Source organism: Bacillus rossius (assembly GCF_032445375.1).
Source record: "Bacillus rossius redtenbacheri isolate Brsri chromosome 9 unlocalized genomic scaffold, Brsri_v3 Brsri_v3_scf9_1, whole genome shotgun sequence".
Lineage (NCBI taxonomy): Eukaryota > Metazoa > Arthropoda > Insecta > Phasmatodea > Bacillidae > Bacillus > Bacillus rossius.
The window spans coordinates 17922515-17949242 of record NW_026962012.1 but is presented as its reverse complement, the minus strand read 5'-3'; the positions used below and the strand labels follow the sequence as shown (position 1 = coordinate 17949242).

Genomic DNA, 26728 nt, shown 5'->3' with positions numbered 1-26728 from the left:
TCATAAGTACGTAATGACTTGTAGGGCTTATAAAAATATTTATTTTCACCTCTAGTCAACAAAAATCTCAAACGAGTTTGAGCTAAATAAGGAGAAACTGTAGGTTATAAAAAAGTGCCTTTCGCGTGATAGGGTTTTTATATACTAAAATATATGAAACGGTAAAATTTTAGTAAATATTAATGTTTAAGTATATCTAATATTACTAATCTTCACAATAAATTAATTTTACCTTCTTACTGAAGATGCTGTTGAGTGAAGTATCGTGACTTAGGTAATTCCATAGAAAAATCCACACCAGATAGCATGGAGACTTTGTTGGGTTTGTTGGAAGCTTTCAGTGGAGCCAGTACGAAAACTTCCATCCTGCATACGTTATAAATCGCTACTGATCTTATGTATCGAGATATAATGGAGGACTGGTGGAATTAAATGTATGAAAAAGTGAGGTTACATAAGGACTGAAATCCAAAAAAAAGATAAAACATGTAAATTTTAAATTAGAGCTCTGAATAAGTGATATATCATGATAATTATTATTGTAATTCATTTCTATTATATGTAATATTTATTATTAGCGCATCATTGTTACACTGTCATTAATCACATTTAAAATTTCACCGATATATTTATTAAATTATGTATTTATATTTAAGGGTTATATAAAAGTTTTAAAATAAATTTTAATCATTACATTTAAATTTTTTATAAAGGTAGTTCTAATTCCTCTATACATAGAAGATAATTACAAGGAAGACAACTTTAAAAGACAGTTTATGAACTGAAAGAACACTTTGAAGTTTTCGCAAAAGAAATATTTTATTTACTTCAAAACCTAAATACTTACATTCAAAACAATTGTGGCTTTAGTGAAGCTATAAAAAAAAATTAATGCGGAAAATGAAATGTTGAATAAAATATAAAAATAAAATGCGATACTTCTCAGATAAAGAACTTTTTTTTTAAACCTTTGGCTGTTCTGATACAAGAGTTGTGTGTCAATGAGACCAAAATGCTTTTGTCCAATGCCTTGGCCATAATTTTAATTTCGTTAACAATAGTGATTGGTAGAGTGTGCTTGCGAGAGGACGAAAGTCAAGGCAAGTGTTGTTTCCTGGTGGAAGCGGCGTTGCCAGATCCTCGCGCTGCAGGCGGCCGCGGCTCGATGCCCTCGGAGACACTCGTGCCAACACCCCTCCTCAACAGAGCGACTCGCAACACTGTGCTGCCCACACGCAGAACACTTCTCCATCTCAATGCTGCCAACTGACTAGACGACTTGAACTGTGTGAAAATTTCTTTTCCTCGGAATAGATCGACCATTATGGAAGTAAGAACTTATGAAACATAACAATATTTTGCTTTGATATTTATTTTTTATTTTCAGATATTCGTAAATTATTAATTAAACTTTTGTGTTTTGGCCACTTTTGTGGCAAATAGCAAACATAAAATATATTAAAATTAATTATAATGTGTAATGGTAGCATCTAAAAAAAAAAAACCTTAAAAATTTAAAAATTAATAAAAGTTGTGATAATACCACGCAAAACATTTTTAAGGTTATAATTTCATACTTATTTAGAAAGTTAAAACTTAGAAGTTTTAGACGGTCTTATATATGGAATTATTTGGTTCTTCTGATTGGTTTAAGGTCATGTGGTTGACGGACGAACGGTATGTGGTTGGACGTGACAGATCATTGAGAGTAAATATTTACGACCACGTGATTAAGCAGCTCGTACACAAAAGTGGCTCGAGCTGTGTTGTGTGCACTGTATTTCTCGAATTAGGCCGTATTCTGCCATTCCCCGTAACAAGGACATCCTGAATTTTACCGTTCCCCGCAACAATATCACACTCATTTGTAAAAATTTCCCGCAACATGGACCTCCTGACTTGTACAACAACCCAAAATAAATAAATAAATGATATATTTTTCCAATTCCCTGCAATAAGGACCTCCTGATTTGTACCATCCCCCGCAACATAGACATTCTTACTTATACCATTCCCCGCATCATTTACTTCCTGAATTGAAACTTTCCCTATACAAGAACCGTATGACTTGCACCATTCCCAGAACAAGGATATCCTGACTTTTACCAAGCTCCACAACAAGGACATTTTGACTAGTACCATTTCATGCAACAAGAATGAGCCGGCGCCGGGGTCGCCAAGGGAAGACGTCGGCGGCGTGCCGAAAATGCTTTAGAGATCCGCCTCGACTGAGATGTTTCCCCTCCTTGTTCCCCCTTCCCCTGGTGCAGTGTCTTGGCTGCGTGGCAACGTTTCCACTCCGCGCCTGCGCTGTTAGTTCGCCGAGCTGTGAACGTGCTGCTTGAGAGGTATGGGGGTGTCTTCTTGGGCGAGCGGGGATGGGACCAACACGTGGAGGTAGCAGCAGGGGATACCTTCTGGACTGAGGGCGCGAGGACGGCGTGCCATGTAAGTTGACTTAATAGAGTGCGGCCTTATTCCAAATTTTCGTTTGGCACCGTCCTTCTATATTCCATTTCGAATTAATGTCTGCCTGGGCCATGTTTCTTCAGTCTTCGGTTAGTCATGCAAAAACCTCCACCTGCTCAGTTGTCCGTTGCCGGAAAGGCTAGCTTTCATTTTGACTTAGTTGCTGCGAAGTCTTAGAGGCCTGTCACTTTAAATTGTTCAGTGGGACTCGACATGCGCTGTCTAAAGGGGACCTGTCAATCAACTGTGTGATTCAGTGACGCAAGGTTCGGGCCAAGCATGCATTATTTTCAGTCTGTATTTATGATTTGTATTTCCTGTATTTTATGAGGCCTCATGGTTTAGTAATCATTACTGTATTTTCGGAAACTCTTAATTTTTGTTTATTAATCATTTGGGATTGTAATGTCTCCAGCTCTTAATATTGTTATTAGTCACATTCGTAATATCCAGGGCTGAGATTTGAATTGTACGTACGATTTGCTTTGTGTCTGCTGTGCAGTTGTGCTCTTTGTGCATGTGTTATGAGCTGTTATTAAAAAATATAAAGTTATTTCATGGAGCCCTCTTTGTTTCTTTACAAGCAACTATGAACTAGCTTGAGTCCTTTGAGGCTCATCAATATAATAGTATGTGAATCAGGAAGGGCGTAAGACCGTGTTTCGTTCTTGTTTTGGCTAGTATTCCCTTCACTGGTTCAAGAACCTCCTGATTGGTAGACTCCCCTGCAAATTGGACAATCTGACTTGTATCATTCCCTGCAACAAGGACCTACTGACTTGTTCTATTCTCCGCGACAATGACCTCCTAACTTGTACCAATCCTCACAACAAAGATCTCCTGACATGTTAAATTTCCTGTAAAAAGAATCTCCTGATTGTACTATTTCCTGCACAAAGACTCTCTGACGTGTACTATTCCCGCAACAAGTATCTGACCAGTAATATTCTCCGGACCGAAGACCTCCAGACTTGAACCATTACCCACAACAAGGTCCTCAGGACCCTGACTTGCACCATTCCCCGCAATAATTTCAATCTGAATTGTACCATTCAGTGCAACAAGGAACTCAGTACCAGGACCATGTGCCAGCTCAAGTCACGCGTAAGATTGATTGTACAAAATTTAGCATGCCCTTATTACGCTATGCGACAAGTGTGTTTGTCGTTTTGCTGTATTCATACAAGTCAGAAGCTTCATTATTCAGAATTTTAATTGAATATATAGTAAATAGCGTCTCATGTAAATACACTACCATTTAATTTTCAGTTCTTAAGAAAAGTATTGCTTAAAATATGCATTTAACATTCATCAGTGTGGCTCCCAGTGGATATATCTTTCGAACTCATGTGACTTTGTGATATATCAGAGCTTGCGTTTTTATAGCCAAGGATTTTACTTTGAATACCAAGGAATACATCCAAAGAAAATTTTTTTTGACCAGATCTGACGATAAAGAGTTTCGCCAGCCAGCCCAGGCAAACTGTTTTAACTACTGTAGCACACACATAGACCAGCACCGTCCCACACCACAAAGACAGCAGCACATTCCCACACCACACAGACAGATAGCAGCACCCACCCACACCCCACTTACAGACAGCAGCATCTTCCCACACCACACACCACACAGACATACAGACATCAGCACCTTCCCATATCACACAGACAGATAGCAACCTTCCCACACCAAACAGACAGATAACAGTACCCTTCTACGCAACATATTACAGTACGGCAACCACAGAAAACAAAATATTTATTATCTTTATAGTACATAATATATTATGTAAAGTTTATTTTGATGTATCGTACGGCGATCACATGCTGCAATCAGAACTTATAAAGGTTATGAAAACGAAATCTTACTTATAGTCTTTTAATCCCTAACATAATAAACAAGAATGATTAAATATATTATGAATTTTTTGCGACGATGTTTATAAAACTAATAAAATATTACTCGGGAAAAAAAATAAAACTATGTAATGTCCGTAATTTTAGTTTAATGAGAAATTTAAAGTAAATATATAGTAATGGGTGTGTAATCAACAAATACAATTAATCAATCACAAAAACACATTGTCTCTTTACAATGAACGTGTTACATAAAAATCATGTTTATCATTATATTTAAAACGTAATTTGCCTTATAGTTTCAAGAGTGAGTTATTACACCCTAAATTTATATATGAAATTACACCCGTATTGTTGCAAGAGTAGTAACTTATTTATTATTTCCTGTTACAGAATAGTTTTGCCATTTTAATTTCATAGTTTTTTTTTAATGTTCACGAGTCCCCGCCAAATTCATAATAAACCACTCTCTTACCAAGTGCATTTCTTTTCAATTTTCCACATAGTGTTTCATTGATCACAATATTTTTCAAAGTTTTGTGAACACAGCCTGTAGGTGTTCATGCATGCATGTTAGATTTGACAACATTTATATAATTAAAATATATTTTATGTATTATTTTTAGTGTTTATTTAGGTTTTTCTCACATAATTAATAAGTTCAGTCTCAAGTGTTACATAATTTTTATTATGAGAATGCACAGTACAGTTCGGAACATTATCAACCGGGGCACAAAAGACGAAAATTTTAATGTTGCAAAATTATTCGATGTGGTTTGTCTAAGCAATGGGTGCTAAAACAAACTAATTAAATAGAGACTGGTCTCCGACGAAGAGACAGTGGGTATCACGCCTCACAATTTATGTGCAATGTACTTTGCACAAAGTTTAAAACGACATTTCTAAAGTTTGGTTCGAAAACTCTCGTAGCGAGCTATATATGAAAAGAAAACGTGGGACAAAGTTTCATAATGTTAAACATTCGCCCGGAGATCAGCTGAAGTATGCTGAACACAACAAAGACTAGCTTGTGCACTTGTCAACAATGCATCAACCACTTGTTGAAACTGATAACGGGCTACGGTGCCAGCATTCAGGCATTGCCAATGCGGGAGACCATTATAATACCAATCAAACACACCATCCACTAGCGTCGCGTGAACCACATGTTAGAGCCTTCATTTATCTAAACATAAGTTTCAACTATTGGCTCTGGGTTTGTAAATTAAAAAGAGCTTGGGGCCAGCCGAATGTGTTCTGTTAAAATATGAATACAAGTACAGAGTCTGCCACAGGTGCAAGAGATGGGACATTAAAAAATTCTGCAAAGTGATTTGGACGGTATTCTACGAAAATTTTAAAATGCACACTTGAAATATAACTGTCTTCTAAAAATTTTGTTAATTTGGAAATCTAGCTTTTTTTTTTTTTTTTTTTTTTAAATTTTGATTCTCTGATTCATAACCAAATGTTAGATATCACAAGCAAAACATATGCAATTTGGGTTAACAGTATTTTTTATCCGTAGTCACAGAGTATTGAGAAACCTGTAAGAAAGACTTGACTTGCAGGCCGAAAAAAGGTTCACACATGGAATGATTTTGTTATGTACTATGTTAACTTTTTAAAACACTTTGCAACAGACCTGGTTTAACTGTAGGCCGTACCCAAATATTTTTGAGAAAAATATGTTCTGCTATTTATTTTTATTTTTTATTTATATTTCAGCAATAAATTTAGTCTTTTTAGTAACTAGGCAGAAATTATAATTTTTTGAAGTCAACTATACAAAAATCATAAATGTTCATGTAAACATAAATGTGCAATTTCAGAAAATATAATTTACAGTACAACAAAACAATTTTTCCAACCCACCCGAGTAGAACGATACGAGTCACACACATGTAAACACTTTATCGCCGGACACAAAATATTCGCAAATATAAACCACTGATGGGATCGATAACTTTTTTTTTACATATACAAACATCAACAAGTGTCAGTAAAAATGTATGAAATATTTCGGTTCGTTCATGGAGAATATTTAGCACCAACAGAGAAGTGTCTAGGGAGGGGCGGCAGTTAGCTAGAGGCTGTCCGCAGCAGCAGCGCAAGGCACAACAAACCTATGCAGTCGAGGCCGCTCCGGGCCAGCGCGAGGCAGCCCGAGCTGGCGGGACCGTCGTCCTCCGTGGTGGTGCGCTGCACGTCGTTGCGCGCCTGGCCCGGCTGCGGCGGCGGCCTCCACTCGGGGGCCGTGCTGCCCCCGGGGGCGGGCCGCCTCGTGGGGGCGGCCGGTCCGCCGCCCGCCGCCCCCGGCGCCGCCTCCGTGCCGTGCAGCACCAGGTCCCAGCGCGCCAGCGTGCCTGCACATGCCACACATCACACGTCACATTCATCTCGCTCCTTCTCGGCTCAAAGTGAGTAGGTGGACCGAGCTGGTTCTGGATCAACAAACATGACGAAAGTGAGTAGGTGGACCGTGCTGGTTCTGGATCAACAAACATGACGAAAGTGAGTAGGTGGACCGTGCTGGTTCTGGATCAACGATAAGCCAATTGAAAAAAAAAAATTAATATTTAATTTGTGATGCCAAATCAAACCCCACCAGTAACTTGTCAAATTAAAAACACATTAAATCCAATAAGTGGCGCACGTGTGCATGTGTACAATCACCCCCCAAATAACCTTATGACTGCTACCTTAATTTTTTCATGTTACTAGATGTGGGATAAACGAAAATGACCTGTGTAGCATTCGGCTGTAGTAACCGAACTGGACGAAAATCTAATTTTCAATTGGAGAAAGAAAGAGTTAGTAAAATAACTTTTCACAGGTATTTATAGATTATTTTATTATAAGTTACTGTTCTATGTATTGTTTGTAATTTTACAACTTTATTATGTTGTCACCGAGTTCACATTAATAATCATCGAAAAACTCAAAATTTAAGTTTCCAAGTTTCAAACTATTGCGTAATTCAACACGTCGTTATTTAAAGCATTAAAGTGGAGACCAACACAAATTTAAGAACACATCGTATTATAAAAAGGCGAGAACTTTCACATCTCATTGTGCTCCAAAGAGCGACACACATCATTTAAATTATATAAATAAACCACAGGAATATTTAAAGCGTCTTTATTCAAGTGTTATTTCGATCCAAACGAATTTATCGATCGTCTAAGACTCCTGCGGGCTTCACTCAGTGCAGGAAACTATTCGCACATCAACGAAATAGTCTACATACTCGAATCATTTAGGGTAGCTGGTTACACACAATGTGTCGAACCGGAATCGCTCGCTAACTTCACACTCCTGCAAGACGGAGATACCTTCGTCGCAAAGTCGTAGTGTGTGGACTTGATGATTTATTCCAATTGTATCGACCTTGTTGAGAAGAGACCATGTTCTCAAATGAATAAAGATTCCAAGTACATGTTAACTGTAATCTAGGTGTATAGGAAGTTCGCTTGGGCCAGACTTGAGAAATCGAAGAAGGCGACCAATGTAACCAATACCATTTCAGACAATTTTGCATTGAATGTATTCAGTCGCACCTGCAAACGAATCTCGGCAATTAATTATACATTGTGACCGTCTGGGCTTTGATGAAGTTTATCTAATACTACTTTACATTTAGTAGTGTCAAATCCTCCATTGTCGAAATGTTTAACATAACTTTGCGCGCCAAATTTAGTGCAGTTACCAGCTAACGGAAATTACAAGTGGCTGGATATCTTGCCGAAACTAGTGAGCGAATACCAGTCCACTGTGCTTTTTACCACATAAATGAAGCCTTAAAGTCATAAAAGACCATCACCTGGTACTAACAATGCTTTCCAACACGAAGAAGAAAGATCCACTAAAGTGTTAATCTAACATCGGTGACATTGTGCGGATCTCCATGCAGAAAGGCATCTTCGAGAAAGTTTTCACTGCAAACTGGAGTCCTAAACATTCCCGTGAAACTCATGTTCGCGAATCGGAGCCTAGGACGCGGTGGCTTCTATGCCGAAAAAATTCAGCCTACTATGTATCCTGACATGTAATTTCTGGAAAAGATTCTCAAACGAAGAAATTAACGATAATACATCAAGAGTCATTCCGCCTCGCTTTAATTTGTGGTTAGCAGATGCAGAAATCAGGAAACGCTAGTAATTTTCTTGTTTTTGTACTTGTAAAATATATTTAATATACTTTTTGTAATTTTGTCGTTTTATTTCTTGAGCCTGTCACTTGTTTATGTTAAACTGATGTGATATTTAGTTCAATTACCTTTTTTGCCTGACCAAGGATAAAATTACAGACATTAATCGATCAAAGCAATAATTATTTTAGTAATGGATTTTTTATTTATTTATTTTTGGATTTTTTTTCTGATAGGTATTAATAACAGATTTTATAGATGGTGGCAAAGATGGCCGACAAGATTGCAAATGTTATGATAATAAATACTACTGCATTAGAGTAGGTAAATATTTAACTAATATGCCAGCAGCAACCTATATCACATGAAAATGGTGGATCTAAGATGGCTGTTATGGCATCATACTAGCTGACATAATATCTGCCTTGGCATTAACATTGGGGGTCAGTTGCCTGTTAGCCTCTGTGGAGGAAGGATCCTGTCGCCATTTTTTAGCCCTCACTGAATTTGAACCATGAAACCATGAAGTTAGTGCGTTTTTTTTTAAACTGTATTAAAATTGTATTTAAATAATTAAAAATTTTTCCCGAATATTGTGGATAAATATTATGGTTTTTCAAGATGGTGGCTCTAACAAAAGTTTCAATGGTGACATCATTCAAAATAACAAAAAAAAAAGGCTCTACCGTAGCGAAACGTGAAATATTTTTGAATAGGGCACTCGATTACAAGATGGTGGGAAATCTAAAATTTTTATATTGTGCATTTAAAGATAACGGATTCTTAGAATACGGATGAGTTCAAGATTAAATTCAAAGGTAAAGATCATGGTGAAAGTTCAAGCTCATTCAATATGGACACCGTGACGTCACAATCCAAGACGTCGTCAACAATTCTCAATCATCGACCTGAATTATGTCTCAGAAGGTTCTATTATACACTATTAAACAGAAATAAGAAATAATTGTGAGATGAAAAATGTACTATTGAAATAATGGAAGCAGATTACATTGATTTATCAATATAAGTTAGTGTGATTCCCAAAATAGCATTAGTGCCATATTCACCATATGTATCAGTACTGAGGAATTTCGTTCACTAAAACCAAGTATGATCGACGTCATGATAAGGGAATTATGCAAAGGGTCCTTTACAGAATATGTTACGTATTTAAGTTATGTTTTAAAAATGAACAAAGTGATGATTTTAAAAAAATACCATCAAAAGCTGTTTAGAAATTTTTTTTATCGTAAGCTAAGAAATAGTCAGTGTTTTGGCGGAATCTATGTTGAATTGATAAAAATATCCACACTTGGGCAATACATGAAAGGTATTGAGATTCCATAATTGAAGTAATGTAAGTGAGCCACTGTACTACAGGAAGAAAAATTCTTTTAATTTCCCAATATGAAACATGAAGATGCTGGCCTTCCTCAATAATTCACTTTTGGATTTTTTTAGCGCAGCTTTGAATTATCCAATAATACTGGATGCAATGACAGCAACAGTTTAGAGAAAATGAGAATACTTTTTACAAAACCATAAACTTGAAAACAATAACGAAGAAGCACCCTAAGCTTTCAAGTCAAGCCTGCAATAAAACTCTGAGCCATAAAATTAAAAATCTCACTATAAAATAATAAGAAATGTTAGTGCTCACGGTTTTGATGATAACGATGAGGATGATGATGTTGACCACTGGGATGATGAAAATTATGATTATTAATAGGTGATATTGTTGAAAACTGTAGATATTTTAAAATATAAGGAAGATGGTACACCAGAATAGATTAATTACACATCGTGGAAATATCAACATATTTTGGTCGATAGGTGAAGACCTATACTTGCTTTGCAGATTGCCAAAACATGAACTATATTTCACGAACTTAGAGGCGTGGGATGAATAGAATGTAAAATTAATAATGTCTTTGAACGTATGTATATTTCTCAGATAAAATTTAAAAAAGTATTTTTAAAAGAACTAATTATCAATATGAATAAATTTAATTTTTTCTTGCCTAAAGAAGGTATTATGTGAAATATTATCACACTTGGTTTTTTTGAGTGAAAAAATATGTATACCACATTTTCAACATTATGTTTCAAAGGAAAAAAAGCTCATACTGTGTCATAAAATTTTAGCCATTCTTGAACTTGTTCTAATTTAATTATAATAAAATTTAGAGTATACTATAGACAATAGGATGTGATTATAAGGGATGTTCTGCTTGGTTAAGATAAGGGGGGAGCTGAATTGTTGCCCCTTGGAAGGGCAGCCCTTCAGGATTTTTCTGGCAATGGTTTGTTTGTACAGCGACTGGAAGGGCAGCCCATCCAATTTCTGAAAACATGTTTCTTTAAGTGTTTAAATAATCCTTAAAACTTGCCCCTTAGAAGGGTAGCCCATCAGGATTTTTGGACAATAGTGTTTTTGAAAGGTTGTCTGAATTTTTGCCCCTTGGATGGGTAGCCCTTCAGGATTTTTCTCACAGTGGTTAGTTTGTAAAGCGACTGGAAGGGCAGCCCTTCCAGTATCTTAAAATGTGTTTATTTTCGTAATTTTTTAATCCTGAATTGTTGCCCCTTGGAAGGGCAGCCCATCAGGATTTTTCTGACAGTGGTGTTTTTGAAAGGTTGTCTGAATTGTTGCCCCTTGGAAGGGCAGCACTTCAGGATTTTTCTGACTGTGGTTAGGTTAGGTTAGGTTAGGTCACTTTACAAACTAACCACTGTCAGAAAAATCCTGAAGGGCTGCCCATCCAAGGAGCAACAATTCAGACAACCTTTCAAAAACACTACTGTCAGAAAAATCCGGAAGGGCTGCCCTTATAAGGAGCAACAATTCAGACAAACTTTCAAAAAAAGATATCCTGATGGGCTGACCTTTCAAGGGGCAACAATTCAGGATTATAAAATTACGAAAATAGACACATTTTAAGATACTGGAAGGGCTGCCCTTCCAGTCGCTTTACAAACTAACCACTGTCAGAAAAATCCTGAAGGGCTGCCCTTCCAAGGTGCAGCATTTCAGTCGCCCCAAGATAATTAGGACTAGATGAGATGCGATCGGCTGGGGATGCGATAAGACTCAATGGTATTTCGACTTACGCTAAGTAGTGTGTCTGTACTCCTTAGTGGTTCGGAGGCTACTCCTATACTAGGTCCTATACTAAGCATAAGGCAAACCTTTTATGATCCATTGATGGCTCCAAGAATGTTGAATATCATCACAGTAGGTCTCTTAGTTTAAATATGAGCAGGGATATTCACATTATTGTTTGAAGTGTTAACATTGTAATGCACATTATAGTACAAAATGTGCATAAAAGAAAGTCCCAGTTATAGATTTTAATAATATCAACTGAAAATCTTTGTAGAACTTTGTGTAGTGTGAACTTTTAAAAGTTTCACGTCGCATACGACAAAAATTGTAATGGCACAACTTAATGTTTTAAAAAACGTAAACGTTTCAATAATAGTAGTAGGTAAAACTATATAGTCCGGTCAAATTAGACATCTGAGGGTACAAAAATTCGCACCAAGCTAAAAATTGGTAGGATTGTTCAAAACACCATCATAAAAGAAATCTAAAAAGTCCTCATCGATCCGACACCTGGAAAAAAATTTACTCGGAGTCAAAGGTCACAAAAACGGGTTTTTCGCGATTTTCAGCAAATCGGTAAGTTTTATCATTCTTATTTTTGTCTAATTTTACCGGACTAATAACATATAATCCAAAGTAATTAATTAAATCGATTTTTTAACAAGTAATTCTGGGAATTTACACACCTAGTTTAAGTATTCGGAATTGAACTCAGTGCTTTAGGAGCTAGACCTCTTGGATTTAAAGTAACCCAAGTTAATGAATCAATCAAACTTAACCAGAGCGTAAATAAAATATGTAAATAAATCTATGACCATACAGTTTACATTGATACAAAACTATGAATGTTTTAAGGCTGTACTGACATTAGACCTCCGACAACGTACAGAAACATGAGCAGAAATAAAGTACTGAAACATGAGCAGAGAATAGGTGTGAACCGAGAGGCCTACGGTGTGCATACAAAAAGTACATAAAATCGATGTTTGTATCTAAGAATAATTTTACAGCATAGAGTAGCATACGCAAGTAATTTTAATTTTAATTGTAATAATACTAATCATTCATTGTCTACCCGTGCATGGATAAAATCAGACAAATATATGTGCATATAATTGAAACATGCGTTAAAATAAAAAACATATCTATATACAACTAAATTTGCAAATCAAAGATAAAAGTAACCAAAAAAAGCTGTACGGTGTTTCTTAAACTACTTGAACTGTATATTCTACATTACAGCTGAAATAGAATTGCACATATGTGAGATGTGTGATGACACGCCTCATACATGCCACACGAATACACACGAGCGAGTGCTGTGAGCTGGCCTATGAGGAGGGGGGCGGAGCCAGCGCACGCATGCAGCTACGACACGGATGCCTGGGGGCGGCACAGAAAGTGGTGTGAGCTGGCTGATGGGATAGGGGACGGAGTGTTGAGAGCTGGCTATGGGGAGGGGACGGAGCCATAGCACGCATGCAGCTACGTCACGGCTTGCCTGGGGGCGGCACGAGAGAGTGGTGTGAGCTGGCTGATGGCGTAGGGGACGGAGTGTTGAGAGCTGGCTATGGGGAGGGGACGGAGCCATATCACGCATGCAGCTACGACACGGGTTGCCTGGGGGCGGCACGAGAGAGTGCTGTGAACTGGCTATGGGGAGGGGACGGAGCCAGCGCACGCATGCAGCTACGACACAGCTTGCCTGGGGGCGGCAACAGAGAGTGCTGTGAGCTGGCTATGGGGAGGGGACGGAGCCAGCGCACGCATGCAGCTACGACACAGCTTGCCTGGGGGCGGCACGAGGGAGTGCTGTGGGCTGGCTATGGGGAGGGGACGGAGCCAGCGCACGCATGCAGCTACCACACGGCTTGCCTGGGGGCGGCACGAGAGAGTGTGTTGTGAGCTGGTTATGGGGAGAGGTACGGAGCCAGCGCACACATGCAGCTACCACACGGCTTGCCTGGGTGCAGCACGAGAGAGAGTGTTGTGAGCTGGCTATGGGGAAGGGACGGAGCCAGCGCATGCATGCAGCTATGACACGGCTTGCCTGGGGGCGGCACGAGAGAGTGCTGTGAGCTGGCTATGAGGAGGGGACGGAGCCAGCGCACGCATGCAGCTACCACACGTCTTGCCTGGGGGCAGCACGAGGGAGTGCTGTGGGCTGGCTATGGGGAGGGGGATGGAGCCAGCGCACGCATGCAGCTACCACACGGCTTGCCTGGGGGCGGAACGAGAGAGTGCTGTGAGCTGGCTATGGGGAGGGGACGGAGCCAGCGCACGCATGCAGCTACGACACGCCTTGCCTGGGGGCGGCATGAGGGAGTGCTGTGAGCTGGCTATGGGGAGGGGGACGGAGCCAGCGCACGCATGCAGCTACCACACGGCTTGCCTGGGGGCGGAACGAGAGAGTGCTGTGAGTTGGCTATGGGGAGGGGATGGAGCCAGCGCACGCATGCAGCTACCACACGGCTTGCCTGGGGGCAGCACGAGGGAGTGCTGTGGGCTGGCTATGAGGAGGGGGACGGAGCCAGCGCACGCATGGAGCTATGAAACGGCTTGCCTGGGGGCGGCACGAGAGTGCTGTGGGCTGGCTATGGGGAGGGGGACGGAGCCAGCACATGCATGCAGCTACGACACGGCTTGCCTGGGGGCGGCACGAGAGAGAGTGCTGTGAGCTGGCTATGGGGAGGGGACGGAGCCAGCGCACGCATGCAGCTACGACACGGCTTGCCTGGGGGCGGCCGCGGACGCCCGGGGTCGCCGTGCAGCAGGTCCAGGCCGGCGCCGGACACGAAGCCCGCCGGCCGGAAGGACGCCGGTCCCAGCTTGGGCGACGACACCGGGTACATGGGGTACAGGGACTGCACCTTGGAGTAGTGGCGGAACACGGCGGGCACGCGCGGGGTGTCGGAGGGCAGCGGCTGCAGCAGGATGGTGAGGCTGCCCCCGGCCGGAGGCGGCTCTTGCGAGGGAGGCGGCGCCGACGGCCGCCGCACCTCTCCTCGGGGCTTGGCGCCGCCCGACTTGCCCACCTTGCTCTTGCTCTTGCTCTTCTTCGGGAGCTCGGGGTACGGCGCCGGCGGACTGGGGCGGGTGGGCAGGGGGGCAGGTCCCAGGGGAGTGGGGGGCGGGGGGTGGTGGCCGTCGGGCGGCACCGCCGTGCCGTGGAATATGAGAGCCCACTCGCGCAGAGTGGCTCTCCCTGAGTGTCAAGGAGCGCAGCGCCTCACAGAGCGACAGTGCACTTCAGCACGTACACAACATCTACCAGACACAAACAACTCCCACTAATGTTATTGTACCTTTTACGTAATTAATAAACCAGGTTAAAAAAAACACTTTGCTTCACTTTATGATTTTTTAATCGTCAGCTTGCATATTATTTCCAGGCTCTTTTAAATCCAAACATATATAAACACTGTTGCATCCCTTAACATGTTATAGTGGATTTATTTGTTATTATTTTTCAACTTATTTTTAATCAATTCGATTATATTAAATGGTCTATAAGAATTACAGTATTTGTTTCGATTTGCAACGACAATGAAAAGAACCACGTGTGTTATACTTTCGGCCGTGTGCGAGTGTTCCGTGTGGTGTGACGTATCGGGCGGGCAGCGAGGCGGCGTAGCGGAGGGAGTCGAGTGCGGACATCTGCACGGGCGGCAGAGTTCCTTGCCGACAAGATTAGGCTTGTGCGAGATAGCCACGTGCCGATCCACGGGCTGAGCCAAGTGCCGAGCCACAACTTGGCCAAGTCGTCCAGATGGTAGATACAATGCACCTTGCACTAGGTAGGGGACATATTTTTTTAAAAATATATTGACTGTACCGCCAACTAGTATTTTGGCGCAATAGTAAATTTGAATTTTTTAAAAATAAATGTCTCCAGTCATTCTTTTGCTGAAAGAACTTAAAACTATTCCTCCTCCTGTACACTCCCATTCAAACTTTGACAGGCCTGCCTCCCCAATATTTCTCAGCCCAAGATCCGATTTTTGCCGAGTCTTTGCGAGTCAGACTGGTGTCCGTTTATTCCTGCCTTGGCGCACGAACGTCGCCTGTAATCCGCCTCCGACCCGTGACGAGAACTGCTATGTCCTGCAGGCTCTCAGGGCAGGCTAATTCTAAGACCTCGCCTGACGTGAGCCATTTTCACCAAAGTACAGTCACGCCTCCGGGTCCTGTAGTCTCTTTCCCACTGTCATCAGCAGCCCAGCGGGAGTGGACCTGACCTATCTGGGAGTGGGGTCTGCAGGTCGGGCACCCGGGCCCAAAAAAGGACTGTAAACTGCTCGACAAGGTGCCCCCTTGGCCCAGCAGTCGGTGAGGTGACTCAGGCAACCCCGAGGTCCCCTCTGCCTGCCCTGCGGCTACCACTATCCGATTAGGAAGGCGATTGCTCTTTTGAGGTGTCGGAACTGTTACCGGTTCTAGTATCCGAGACATGACCCAACAGGTCCATGGAAAGGGTGTTGGATGCGATTACATAGCTTCTCCACACCAAATGGCAACCCTCTGCATCCATGTTGGCACCGCTGCTGGGGGAGGATCGTGGTGACTATGTTGGGATAGGTAGCCTCAACCTCTGGTCATAGCACCTCCCTAACTGAAGAGGGCAATGCCAGGTCCAACTCAGCCTCAGTGCATCCTCAATTGCATGTATGAGACCAGAAATCGTGGAAGGGCTGAATCTGCAGGCAACAGCAGATGCGATAGAAACCTTTCTGGGGGGTTCGACTGCCGAGCCTCGGTGCATCGGTCCCCAAAGGGCCCCATAGTGAATGGACCAGGCCCCATGGTAAAGGAAGGACTGGGTATGGTGGTCATGGTGTCGAGCGACCGGGCCTAAAAGAGGGCTGTAAACTGCTCCACAAGGAGCCCCCTTGGCCCAGCAGTCGGTGGAGGTACCAAGGCAACCCCGAGGTCCCTCCAGCCGTGGCACTGTGGTTGCCATTTTCTAGCTGGGGCTGACAGCGGTCGTCGCCCGACGAGTGTCGTCATATCCGGGCCTTAACCGGCTGTAAACCCGTTGGGCCGAGGTACGGCGGGTCGGAGGGTACTCCGAGGCGACGAGGACACCCCGTGGCTGCACTCTGATGTGTGACGGTCTGGTCAAGCTACCGGCGAATAGTCTGCCGAGTAGACCAAAAGTTGGTAGTAGTACGGGGAAAATCCACCATGTTTGAATGGTGCCCCGCTGAGGTTACCTCTAAGGCCCAGGATTCTTGTTGGGAAGGACTCGTACTTGGGAGTGGTGCCCCGAGTGCTTTAGGGGCAAGCATCAGGGTTCCCTAGCCCTTTGATGTGCTGACGTGAGCGACGAGGACAGCTCCGGTTACCAGCCAGGATAGCTGGGAGAGGTTGGGTAGGCCTCCACCGGACCACGGGTTCACTGGGTGATTGAGGAGTCCCAGTGTGAGGCAGGAGACTGGGGTAGGCGCCAGAAGTGATGACAACTCCGGAGGGCTAAGGGAGCATCCAACTTTCTGGTGAGCTGTGTGGGGTAGGGGGCCGGAGGTGGTACATAAGCTGGGATGGGTAGCCTCAGCCTCTGTGTATAGCCAAAAGCTCTAACGCCCTTTCCGGTTGTGTATGCGGCGTATCCGCATCCATGCCCATGGGGGCCCCAGGACGGTACGGCCTATCGGCTAAGAGCGCTGTGTTAAGAAAGAAAAGGGGGGGGGGAACCCCTTGCCCCCACACACCTCACCTCTCCAAGTTTTCCTGGGAACTCTGCGCAGAGCTTTGACCAGCCACTAACCCCGGCCAAGGTTAGCATATCCCAAGGCCACGACTCCCGTCCCAAAAAGTACATGCTTATGTCACCTGGCGGTACTTTTGCGAATCACTTCCCCTGGGAGTTTCAACACCAACTAAATGCCTGCCCTCTGGCATCTCCCGCAGTAACCATTACCCCGTAGTTTCTTCCACAGCCACCAGAGCGCTGGCTTAGTCTGCTTCATAAGCCCCATTATGCTACCGGTCGTCTAGTGTGAGTCGACCTCTACTTAGTTCAGAAACACCTCAGTAGGTCGCGCTGACATCGGGCGGTAGCACCAACTTCGAGATATCGAAACAAGTATTTCTCGACAAGCCCCTCGGTAATCTTTGGAACCTTTCGGTCCTAAAGCCGAAGCCTCCCCCCTTTCTTTCTTTAACGTCGCCTTTTAATTATGTGTCTCTCCAGCCCCAAATTTACTGCGTGCCGCGATTCGGGACTGACTACTTCGCATCTATATCATCAGGACGCCTACCCGTTTTTTCTTTTAGGATGTGATCAACTAGACAAGGGATGATTCCCACAACAGTAGTGTTTAGGCGTTAGTCAGTCCGTGTAGATCTAGCTCGAGTAGTCATGTTATAGTTATCATAAATAACTTTTTTTTTGTCATAAAACGTCCGCGAAGGGTCAATGTGCTCAACACCCATGCAGATCTTGGAAGACATCACCCTGTTTGGTTAGTTTTTACTACCTTTACTCCCCGACCATCATCGTGACTAGAAGGCATTTTCTGCCTATTTCACCAACTGTCTGTGAATCAGACCTGAACATATGTGTTTCGGATCTGTTCACAGACAGGGTACAAGTACCGGACCAGGATACAAGTACCGGACCAGTTTACAAGAACCGGACACATTCCAAGGACCAGATCAGTCTCCACGGGCCGTATGACTAAGGCCCTCTGACGTCCCGCCAGGAGTTTCACTTCGTCCAGCAACCTTCAAACCGCCAGCCCTTCAGTTTTTAAAATCCTTTCTGGACTAGTATGGTATCACGACGTTGAACAGATCAGACTGTCAGCAATTTTTCATTAGGACTTAAAAGATCCTGGGACTGCGACTCAGTTTATAGTTACGAATTTTATTTAAATTATGTTAAAGATATATTTAATTTTCTAATAAGAGCCAGCCCATTATTTTAATAATGTGATTTTAAATCCGTGTTATATGTTTTTCTGTTAATCAACTTATATAATATAATGTGAAAATAATCAAAAGTAAAATAAAAACAGAGGTACTAATGTCTAGACCAGTGATTCTTAACCTTTTGGATATGAGGGACCATTTTACCAAATGTATGTCTTGCCGGGGATCACCCAGTTGGTTTACCTAAAAACCTAAATTAAGTGTTGTTTGATAAAGAAAACAAGCACAATTTTATAATTAGCACTCATTTCTTAATTATTTGGCAAAAATCTAAAAGTTACAGATTTTAATTTAATGTGATTTTTGTGGCTGCATACTCTTTACTAACTTCTGAATTCTTGGTTCAGTGCTACTCAAAGCTAAACGCATGTCGGCAGTGGCATCCAACCGATTTCGATACTTGTTTTAAATAATCAGACGCGTCGAAAATCCCTGCTCGCATAGATACGTCGATGAAAATAAAGTTAGGTAACGTATAGCAATGTCTCGAAGCTTTGGTAAAGAAATTGCTTTTTGGCTCCAATAATCTTCAAGATTTATTCCTGATTCGAATGTATCTTTTAAGTTCGTGTCGTGTTGCATTTCAATCACTTCTTCTTGAATTTCATCAGAGACTTCGGAAACGTTGACAATGAAAGGATTCCGGATCAGTTTCTGAATACTTTTGTCCTCACAGTCAGGAAAATAGCGATTGAATTCACTTTTTAAATTAGTCAAATGGATCATCATGTTCTTCTGAATTTCTTCTTTAATATCTGCACCTAGTCCGTCAATAATTTGGTTGAGCGTATCAAATGCAGAAAAGTTTTTTCTTTCGACCTTATTGATCCATAGCTCGATTTTAGCAATAAATGCCCTGATTTTATCTTCATATGCAAATATGTTGCTCATGCCTTGCAACTTCAAATTTCCTGACCCTTGCAGTTGAAGGTTCAATTTATTTATTTGCGCAAAAAAGTCGACCAAATAAGCAAAACGTACCTTATATTCGGGCTCGCAGAACTGATCTAGCATCTCTTTGTTTTCCTTGTTAGTTAAGAATATTTGTACTTCCTCTCTTAGTTCGTACAGCCTCCACAGCATGTTTCCTTTGGAAAGCCAACGAACTTCTGTGTGGAAAAGCAGAGTTTCGTGTTCAGAGTTCATGTCAGAACACAACTGTTTGAATAGACGAGTATTGAGTGCGCTCTTTTTAATGAAGTTAACTACTTTTATAGCAGTTTTAAGAGCCATAGTGAAACATTCCGGGATCGTTTTGGCAGCCAATGCTTGACGGTGAATAACGCAGTGCGTCGTAATTGAGGAGGGATTTTTGGTTTTTATAAATGCTGCAAGACCAGAGCGAGAACCAAGCATAGCAGGAGCACCGTCAGTACAAAACCCGGCAAGCCTTTCCCACATAAGTCCATGTTCCTCCATATATTGACTTATAGCATTCATAACATCTGCACCTTGCGACGTCGTTTTAAGTTCATGAGAAAATAATAACTCTTCTTTAAACATTTTATTGTCCTCCAAAAATATAATAAATACAAGTAATTGACAGCATTGCGAAACATCGGTAGACTTATCACATTGTAATGCAAAATAAGGGCTGTTTTTAATCCTGTCAATAACTTGGTCTTCAATATCAGTTGACATTTTTTGAATGCGTGAATTAACTGTGTCATTAGAAAGCGGTATTTCACGAATTTTCTTTTGAGCTTCCGCGCCTAAAAGCTCCTCTGCAACTTTGAGCATACAGGGCTTTATTAAAGATTCGCCGATTGTGTGTGCTTTTTTCGATTTCGCAATCAATTTTGAAACTTAAAATGATGCAGATAATGTTTTTTCAGATGTTGAATAACTTGTTCCACTGGGTCCAAGTTTCATTTTTTTAAGATTTGTTAGTTTGCCTTCAAAGAATTCTCGCGAATGGTTACAGAACTTCGGATGCACGGTCTTCAAATGACGTTCCAACTTTGCCGGTTTTAAAGCGTCGTTAGAAAGAACAGTTGCACATAAAACGCATTGCGGTCTAGTTTCTCCATTAATTTCTATTGAAGTAAATCCCAGCTTAATATAGTCGTCGTCATATTTTCTTTTTGGTGGCATTTTCCTGAAAACAAAGTTTTAGTGATAATACAGACAGGTATAATCTTATGTATACCTTATGTATTACATGTATACCTTATTTGTAATAATAAAAATGTGTTGTTTTGACAAGCTTTTATTTGTGAGGTCTATGGCCAGCTGTGGGAATGACGGCAAAAGTATCTACTACTCAAGATGTATCAAATAAGCCCAAATACGTCGGTATTATTAAGTAGGTACCTATACTTACATATACATCATAATCTGCTCAATTATACCAAACAATTGCATTGTCACCGAAATGACATTATTATGTATTCCCGACTTTGCCTCTCAATTGGTTGAGAATAACTGCTTTGAAATATTAAGTTGTAATGGTACGATTCCACCAAAATACTGTGCAGCACAGTGCAGCACACCGGTGGAATCGTACCTTAAGGTTTAACCCGAAAAAACAAACAATGCAAGTCAAATAAGGCTCGTTTTTAATTGCTCACTAAAACGGTTAACCTAACCTACAAAAGTACTGAAATGTGCATTATTTTCCGTTTTATAAAAATGATTAAAAACAACAGTAGGTACCTAATAAGAAACCTAGCAGATTTACAATGTGACGAAAATAAAGTAAAATTAGTAATCCGCAATTAGTTAGTTGTGTGGCATACCTAAACCAAACATATAGATAATATTTATTTTACTTACCTACGTAGTATTTATATCTGGAGTAGTTATTTACTATAACTACCTTCGTGCACTAAGGAAATTTACTTTTTGCTGACGAACTTTATAAATTAAACCAAGTACTGTAGTAGGTAGGTACTCGTCACTCTCTCAAGGCCACGTTACAAATCCCTACCGCTCATTACATCGTCGACGCTACAAGTGACGATCGGCAACCCGCGCCGATAAAACAAAGCACGAATGGAACGAAACCGCCACTGGTCTAGACGAAATCATTATTTTGCCTTCAGAAACCAAAGTTCTCACTAGTTACCCCCAGTTAACAGGAGAGACTGAGGAGTGTAACATGACACCGACATTAAAAGATCAACTTATCCAACAGGGCTGACTACATCCGATTGCATCCATTTTTCCGTGGATTTTTTTTTAATTTGTATCTAAGTTTCTCAATAATGATTCACTTTAGCGATTTTTGTAGTATGAAATGTTTGACAGAATATAACATTTTTTTACGATGTTCAACTTTTATGTGGCACAAACAGTAAAAGCACAATAGCTTCTTTATGCTGACTTTTTTCAACTTTGTAAAACTTGCAGAACTCCGTATTTTTAGTGAACAACAACTTTAATATTTAAAGTATGACTAGAACATTTGATCTCAGAAGGTGACCAGATTTCATATTCCCTCCACCCCATTCCCTTATCCAACAATACTCCCTCCTCCATCCCCGCCGCAGACATCACACTCACAATTTTTGCTTGATGATCGCAGTTGTAGACGACTCTATGCGAATCAATAAAATCCAACTTTTTTTATAATTTTACAATCGAACGATGATCAAACCAGCTAATGACTAGAGATCTCGCCTGAACTCTTATGGTGCAACTGGCCATAAAGAGCGAACATCAAGGGAGTTGGGTGATATATAGCACCCCCTCACACACAGAAATAATAATAATAATAATAAAAAAAACACTATACTCACCAACAAATGGAAAAAAAATTGAAAGCAAACAGCAGTAAAAGTAGTTCTATCACAGCCCTCACACCCACCTGAAGAAATGAAATTCTACGTACTCTCATAAATTTACAACATGCATACCAGGAAAAAATAAAGTTTCGTCAAAGACAATGAAATACTAATACACAGGTGTTAAATTTATTTGTTTCCAGAGCTATTTCCTCAAGTTGACGGAAAATTTCAATGTTCAAAAAGATGCACTCTTACAATTCGTGCACCACAAAAGATAAAAAAATGAAAATTGTAGAAAATTGTATTTTTTTTAAATCTTTACATTATAGAAAAATCGCTAAAGTTAATATATTTTGAGAAAATTAAAAAAAAAAAATTGTGTGTACAATTTTTTTCAGCCGTAAAAGTTTTCCCCTGGTAGTTCATATTAGATAACATAGTTTTTCCTCAAGTTTAGGAATTAATATATAAAAGTAATAAAAAATCTTGCACCCCTCCATTTACAAGGCAAGCCCCCAATTATTAACCTACTGATAAAACTAAAGGAGCACCAGTGAATACCATAGCAATAAAAATTACTGCATTCTCCGGGCAAGAGGTGCATCGAGAGGAAGAAGTTAATCCAGAGAACAGGCGCATCGAGATATGAGTCGTGTTTTTCCAAAACCGGCCATCTCCACAAAAAAAAAATGGTTTTGTTCTAGAAAATCAAAACCCATGGTAACCCACAGTGAATAAGGAGCAGTTAATTACAAAAGCGGCCATATTCATTTAATAAACCGTCTTGCAATCCCTGGGTTAGTTCCACAACCGGCCATGTGTTACAATATATTAGTTACAAAACCGGCCATGTCATATTTTCGCCAATTAGTTCCAAAACCGGCCGAGTGATTTGCGTCACTCTCGTATTGTCTCAGCAAAGTCGCAGTTCCATACCAGTAAGTTATAGCTATATTATCTATGGAGTGATTGTTTTGTTTGTTTGTATAGGTTGTGGTGGTTGCAAGATTTAGATTTTGTTCTTAAAATGTATAAATTTTCACAGCAATGTGAAGAAGGTAGAGGAAGAAAACGAACAAGAAATCCGGACAGATGGAAGAAAAATAAATAGAAAAGGGAGAGGTGAGTGTGTTACAGTTGCATTTTATGTTGTTGTACAGTTTTCTCTTTTATGTTAGTTGTTAACTCCTTGATGTTACTAACTAGCAGATACAAAAGCTGAATTTTACGAGAATGTATTGTAAAATAAAAATGTGTTGTGGTTTCAGGTATTCTGCCCAAGGCTTTCCAACAATTCCGAAGTGTCGTCAAAAGAATCCAACATTCCAGTGTGCAACACTTAACCAGAATGATGTCAAGTACTTCCATGAATGTTTCTACGGCCACCGTAATGAACAACGACAGGATGCATTCTTAGTGAAGCACACAAATGCAAAGGAACCAAAAAGGCATCGCTCAGAAGGTAAACGGGAGCCTAAACAGGTAACCATAAAATATTTTATACCAAAGAAACTATCAGGCAGGATGGTCCGTGTGTACAGAGAAACATTTTTAAAAATTCTGCAAATTTCTAAACACAGATTGCAAGGACTCGTTTCCAGGTACAGGAAAACAGGCAAAATTCCTCATGAAGGATGGGGAGGGGACCATAGATCGAAATTGTTTGTTCCAAAGCTCAACGCAGTTAAAGAATTCATTGAAAGATTCAAAGCTACTGAAGTCCATTATTGTAGAAGTAAAACTCAGGAGCGTGTCTACCTAAGCAGTGATCTCAATATTAAAAAAATGTGGCGTATGTATCAGAGAGAGAACAAGAGCCCTGATTTATCAGTAAAACAAAGTTATTTCCGTTCTGTTTTAAAGAAGTTTTACAACATAGGGTTTGGAACACCTAGGACAGATGCATGTTCGACATGCATTGAACTAACATACATAATTAAACATGAAACCAGTTTAAGAAAGAAAAATGAGCTGATGACACAACAAAGGGTACACAGGTTAAAAGCAAAAGCATTTTATTATGGTTTACTGACGACGTCTTTTGATTGCCAGAAAAACCAAGTTATGCCACGAGTGCCAGATCAGGCCGCCTACTATAGCCGCCAGTTGTATGAGTATAATTTTACTGTTTTAAAAGGTCATTCAAGAGCTTCACTTAATGAACACAGTCACTATTTATCGCTGGAATGAGTCAGAATTTGCCAAAGGTTCGAACCAAATTTCGTCTGCTGTGTACCATACTTTGTGTAATATTGATTGTACGAATATCATTACTTTGAGACTGGTGGCAGATGGATGCGGCGGCCAAAACAAGAACTCTATAATGGTTACCATGCTTACCCACTGGTTTGTCAACATGACCCCAAAGAGTGTTGAAAAAATAGAAATAATTTTTCCTATCATTGGTCATTCTTTTCTCCCACCAGACAGAGTGTTTGGTAAAATAGAGAAACATATTCGTTCTCACGAGGTGATTTGTGATCCAAAGGAATATGTTGAAATATTTGCTGAGCATGGGTCTACCATTCATGTAGGGACACAATGTGTAGTTTATGATTGGAAAGCCTTAACTAAAGAACTCGCTAAACCAACAGGACAGTGGCACTTCCAGTTTGCTGCCTCTAAAGGCTGTCCCTCATAAAGAACAAGGCCGGAAACAGCAGTTTAGTATCAGGAGAGATGCATTATCGCACTGACCTCTGTGGCTACAAAACAACAATGAAGAGAGCCAAAACTTTGAAAGGTCTTTCCTAGTGTTGTCAAACCTGATGTTCAAGTCAACCCACTTAAAATAAGGGATGTTAACAACTTACTGACAAAACATTTTGGTGCTAAATGGCAGGAGCTCAAGCACTTAGAATTTTATAAAAATGTCCTGCAACTGCATGATCTACATGAAGAGGAGGCGCCAGAGGAAGCATCTAATGATGGCTGTGAGCTAATGACAGAGGATGCTGCATCATTTGTGTAGTGTAAAGTACTGTAAAACTCAAAGGTGAAACAGTGCTGAAGTGGTATGTCCTGGTGTCATAGTTTTAATTAAAAGTATTGCATCTGTCAGTAACAATACTTTTATGTATAAAATGTTTTTAAACAAGTATGTACTTTACAATGCATTGTTAACATGTCAGTCAAGTACTAGGCATATTATATACACAATGTAACCAAGTACAATGTATCACAATAAACATTTATGTTCTTTACATCCTTGGTATTTTCAACCGGTTTGGTTCCAAAATTGGCCAAGTGACATGGACAGTTCCAAAACCAGCCAAGTTCAATTTTTAAACTTTAATAACTGACAATGTTATTAATTGTGATTTGTAGGACTTTTACTAAATATTGTTTGCATTTTTTTTAACACACTTCAACATTACAACATCTTGAATGCCACATCATGGAATTGAGTAAACAGTTTTCCTCGATTTCTTGCAAAACTGTTCTGAGGGAGATGGCCAGTTTGGGAAATGCACGACTCATATAGAGATTCATCGAGATGAAGAGGTGCATAGAGATGAAGAGGTGCATATAGAGGAACAGGTGCATTTAGAGGAAGAAGTGCATCGCGGCGAATTGGTGCATTTCGAGGAAGAGTTGAATCACGAGGAAGACGTGCATCGCGAGGAAGAGTATCATCAAAGAGTAAAAGAAATCCTCAAAGCAAATCCCTTGATCAAAAATGGCTAATCGCCTCTTAATGGCCAGACAGCATGGGAACCATAAAAAGAAAGCTTTAATTGGCACAGAGCTGCAGTCAATCAGAAAACATTCCTTCTCAGACGAGAGAATTGAAAGGAAATATAATTTCCAAGAACGTCAGTAGGTAACTGCTACTTGAAGATAGCTACCGCACAGTCGTCAGAAACGTCGATGAAATCTTCACCTTCTTAATGGCTAGAGCCCAGAAGCCCTGCAATTTTAGGCAAATGCCGTGAAATAATTTGATTCCTGTTAATGCATGTGTATTAATTTTAATAGCTATATTAAAAAGTTAAAAAAAAATTTCTTTTAATATTTTGTTTAAATAAATGTGTACTTGATTTGCTTATAGTCTCATTTTTCTTACAGATTAACAATTTATTAAGTTACCCGAAAAATAGCTAGCAATACTCCTATTATTTTCATCATTACTTTTACTATTACCATAATTGCTATTGATTCAATGTGATCTTTATTCACATTAAAACACATCGTTGAAAGAAATCTTAGCATACCATAGTAAAATTCACGCCACAATTCGTGTATTTGGGTAAAGGTGTTACTTATTCCACACAAGTATTATCTAAATAATAACCATTAGTTACACACCCATATAAAGTGTACCATTCTTATAAATCAAAAGTTACTGATAAATAGGTGTGTTTAATACTATCCCAAAAACGTAGTCACATGACATTTCATTTGATAGCATGATTCTCAAATAAAATACTTACACATATATACATTCCTTTTAATTATTAGCAGTTCAAACAATAACAGACCAAT

General features: G+C 40.5%; 1 protein-coding gene across 1 annotated transcript in view; it reads right to left on the bottom strand.

The window, feature by feature from the left end:
* Positions 1-26728, bottom strand: part of LOC134542735 (furin-like protease 1) — a 574833-nt gene that overhangs the window by 44203 nt on the left and 503902 nt on the right. Inside the window, exon 17 of the mRNA XM_063387231.1 lies at positions 6453-6692. Coding sequence (XP_063243301.1) covers positions 6453-6692 — 240 coding nt within the window. The remainder of the gene's footprint in view (positions 1-6452; positions 6693-26728) is intronic.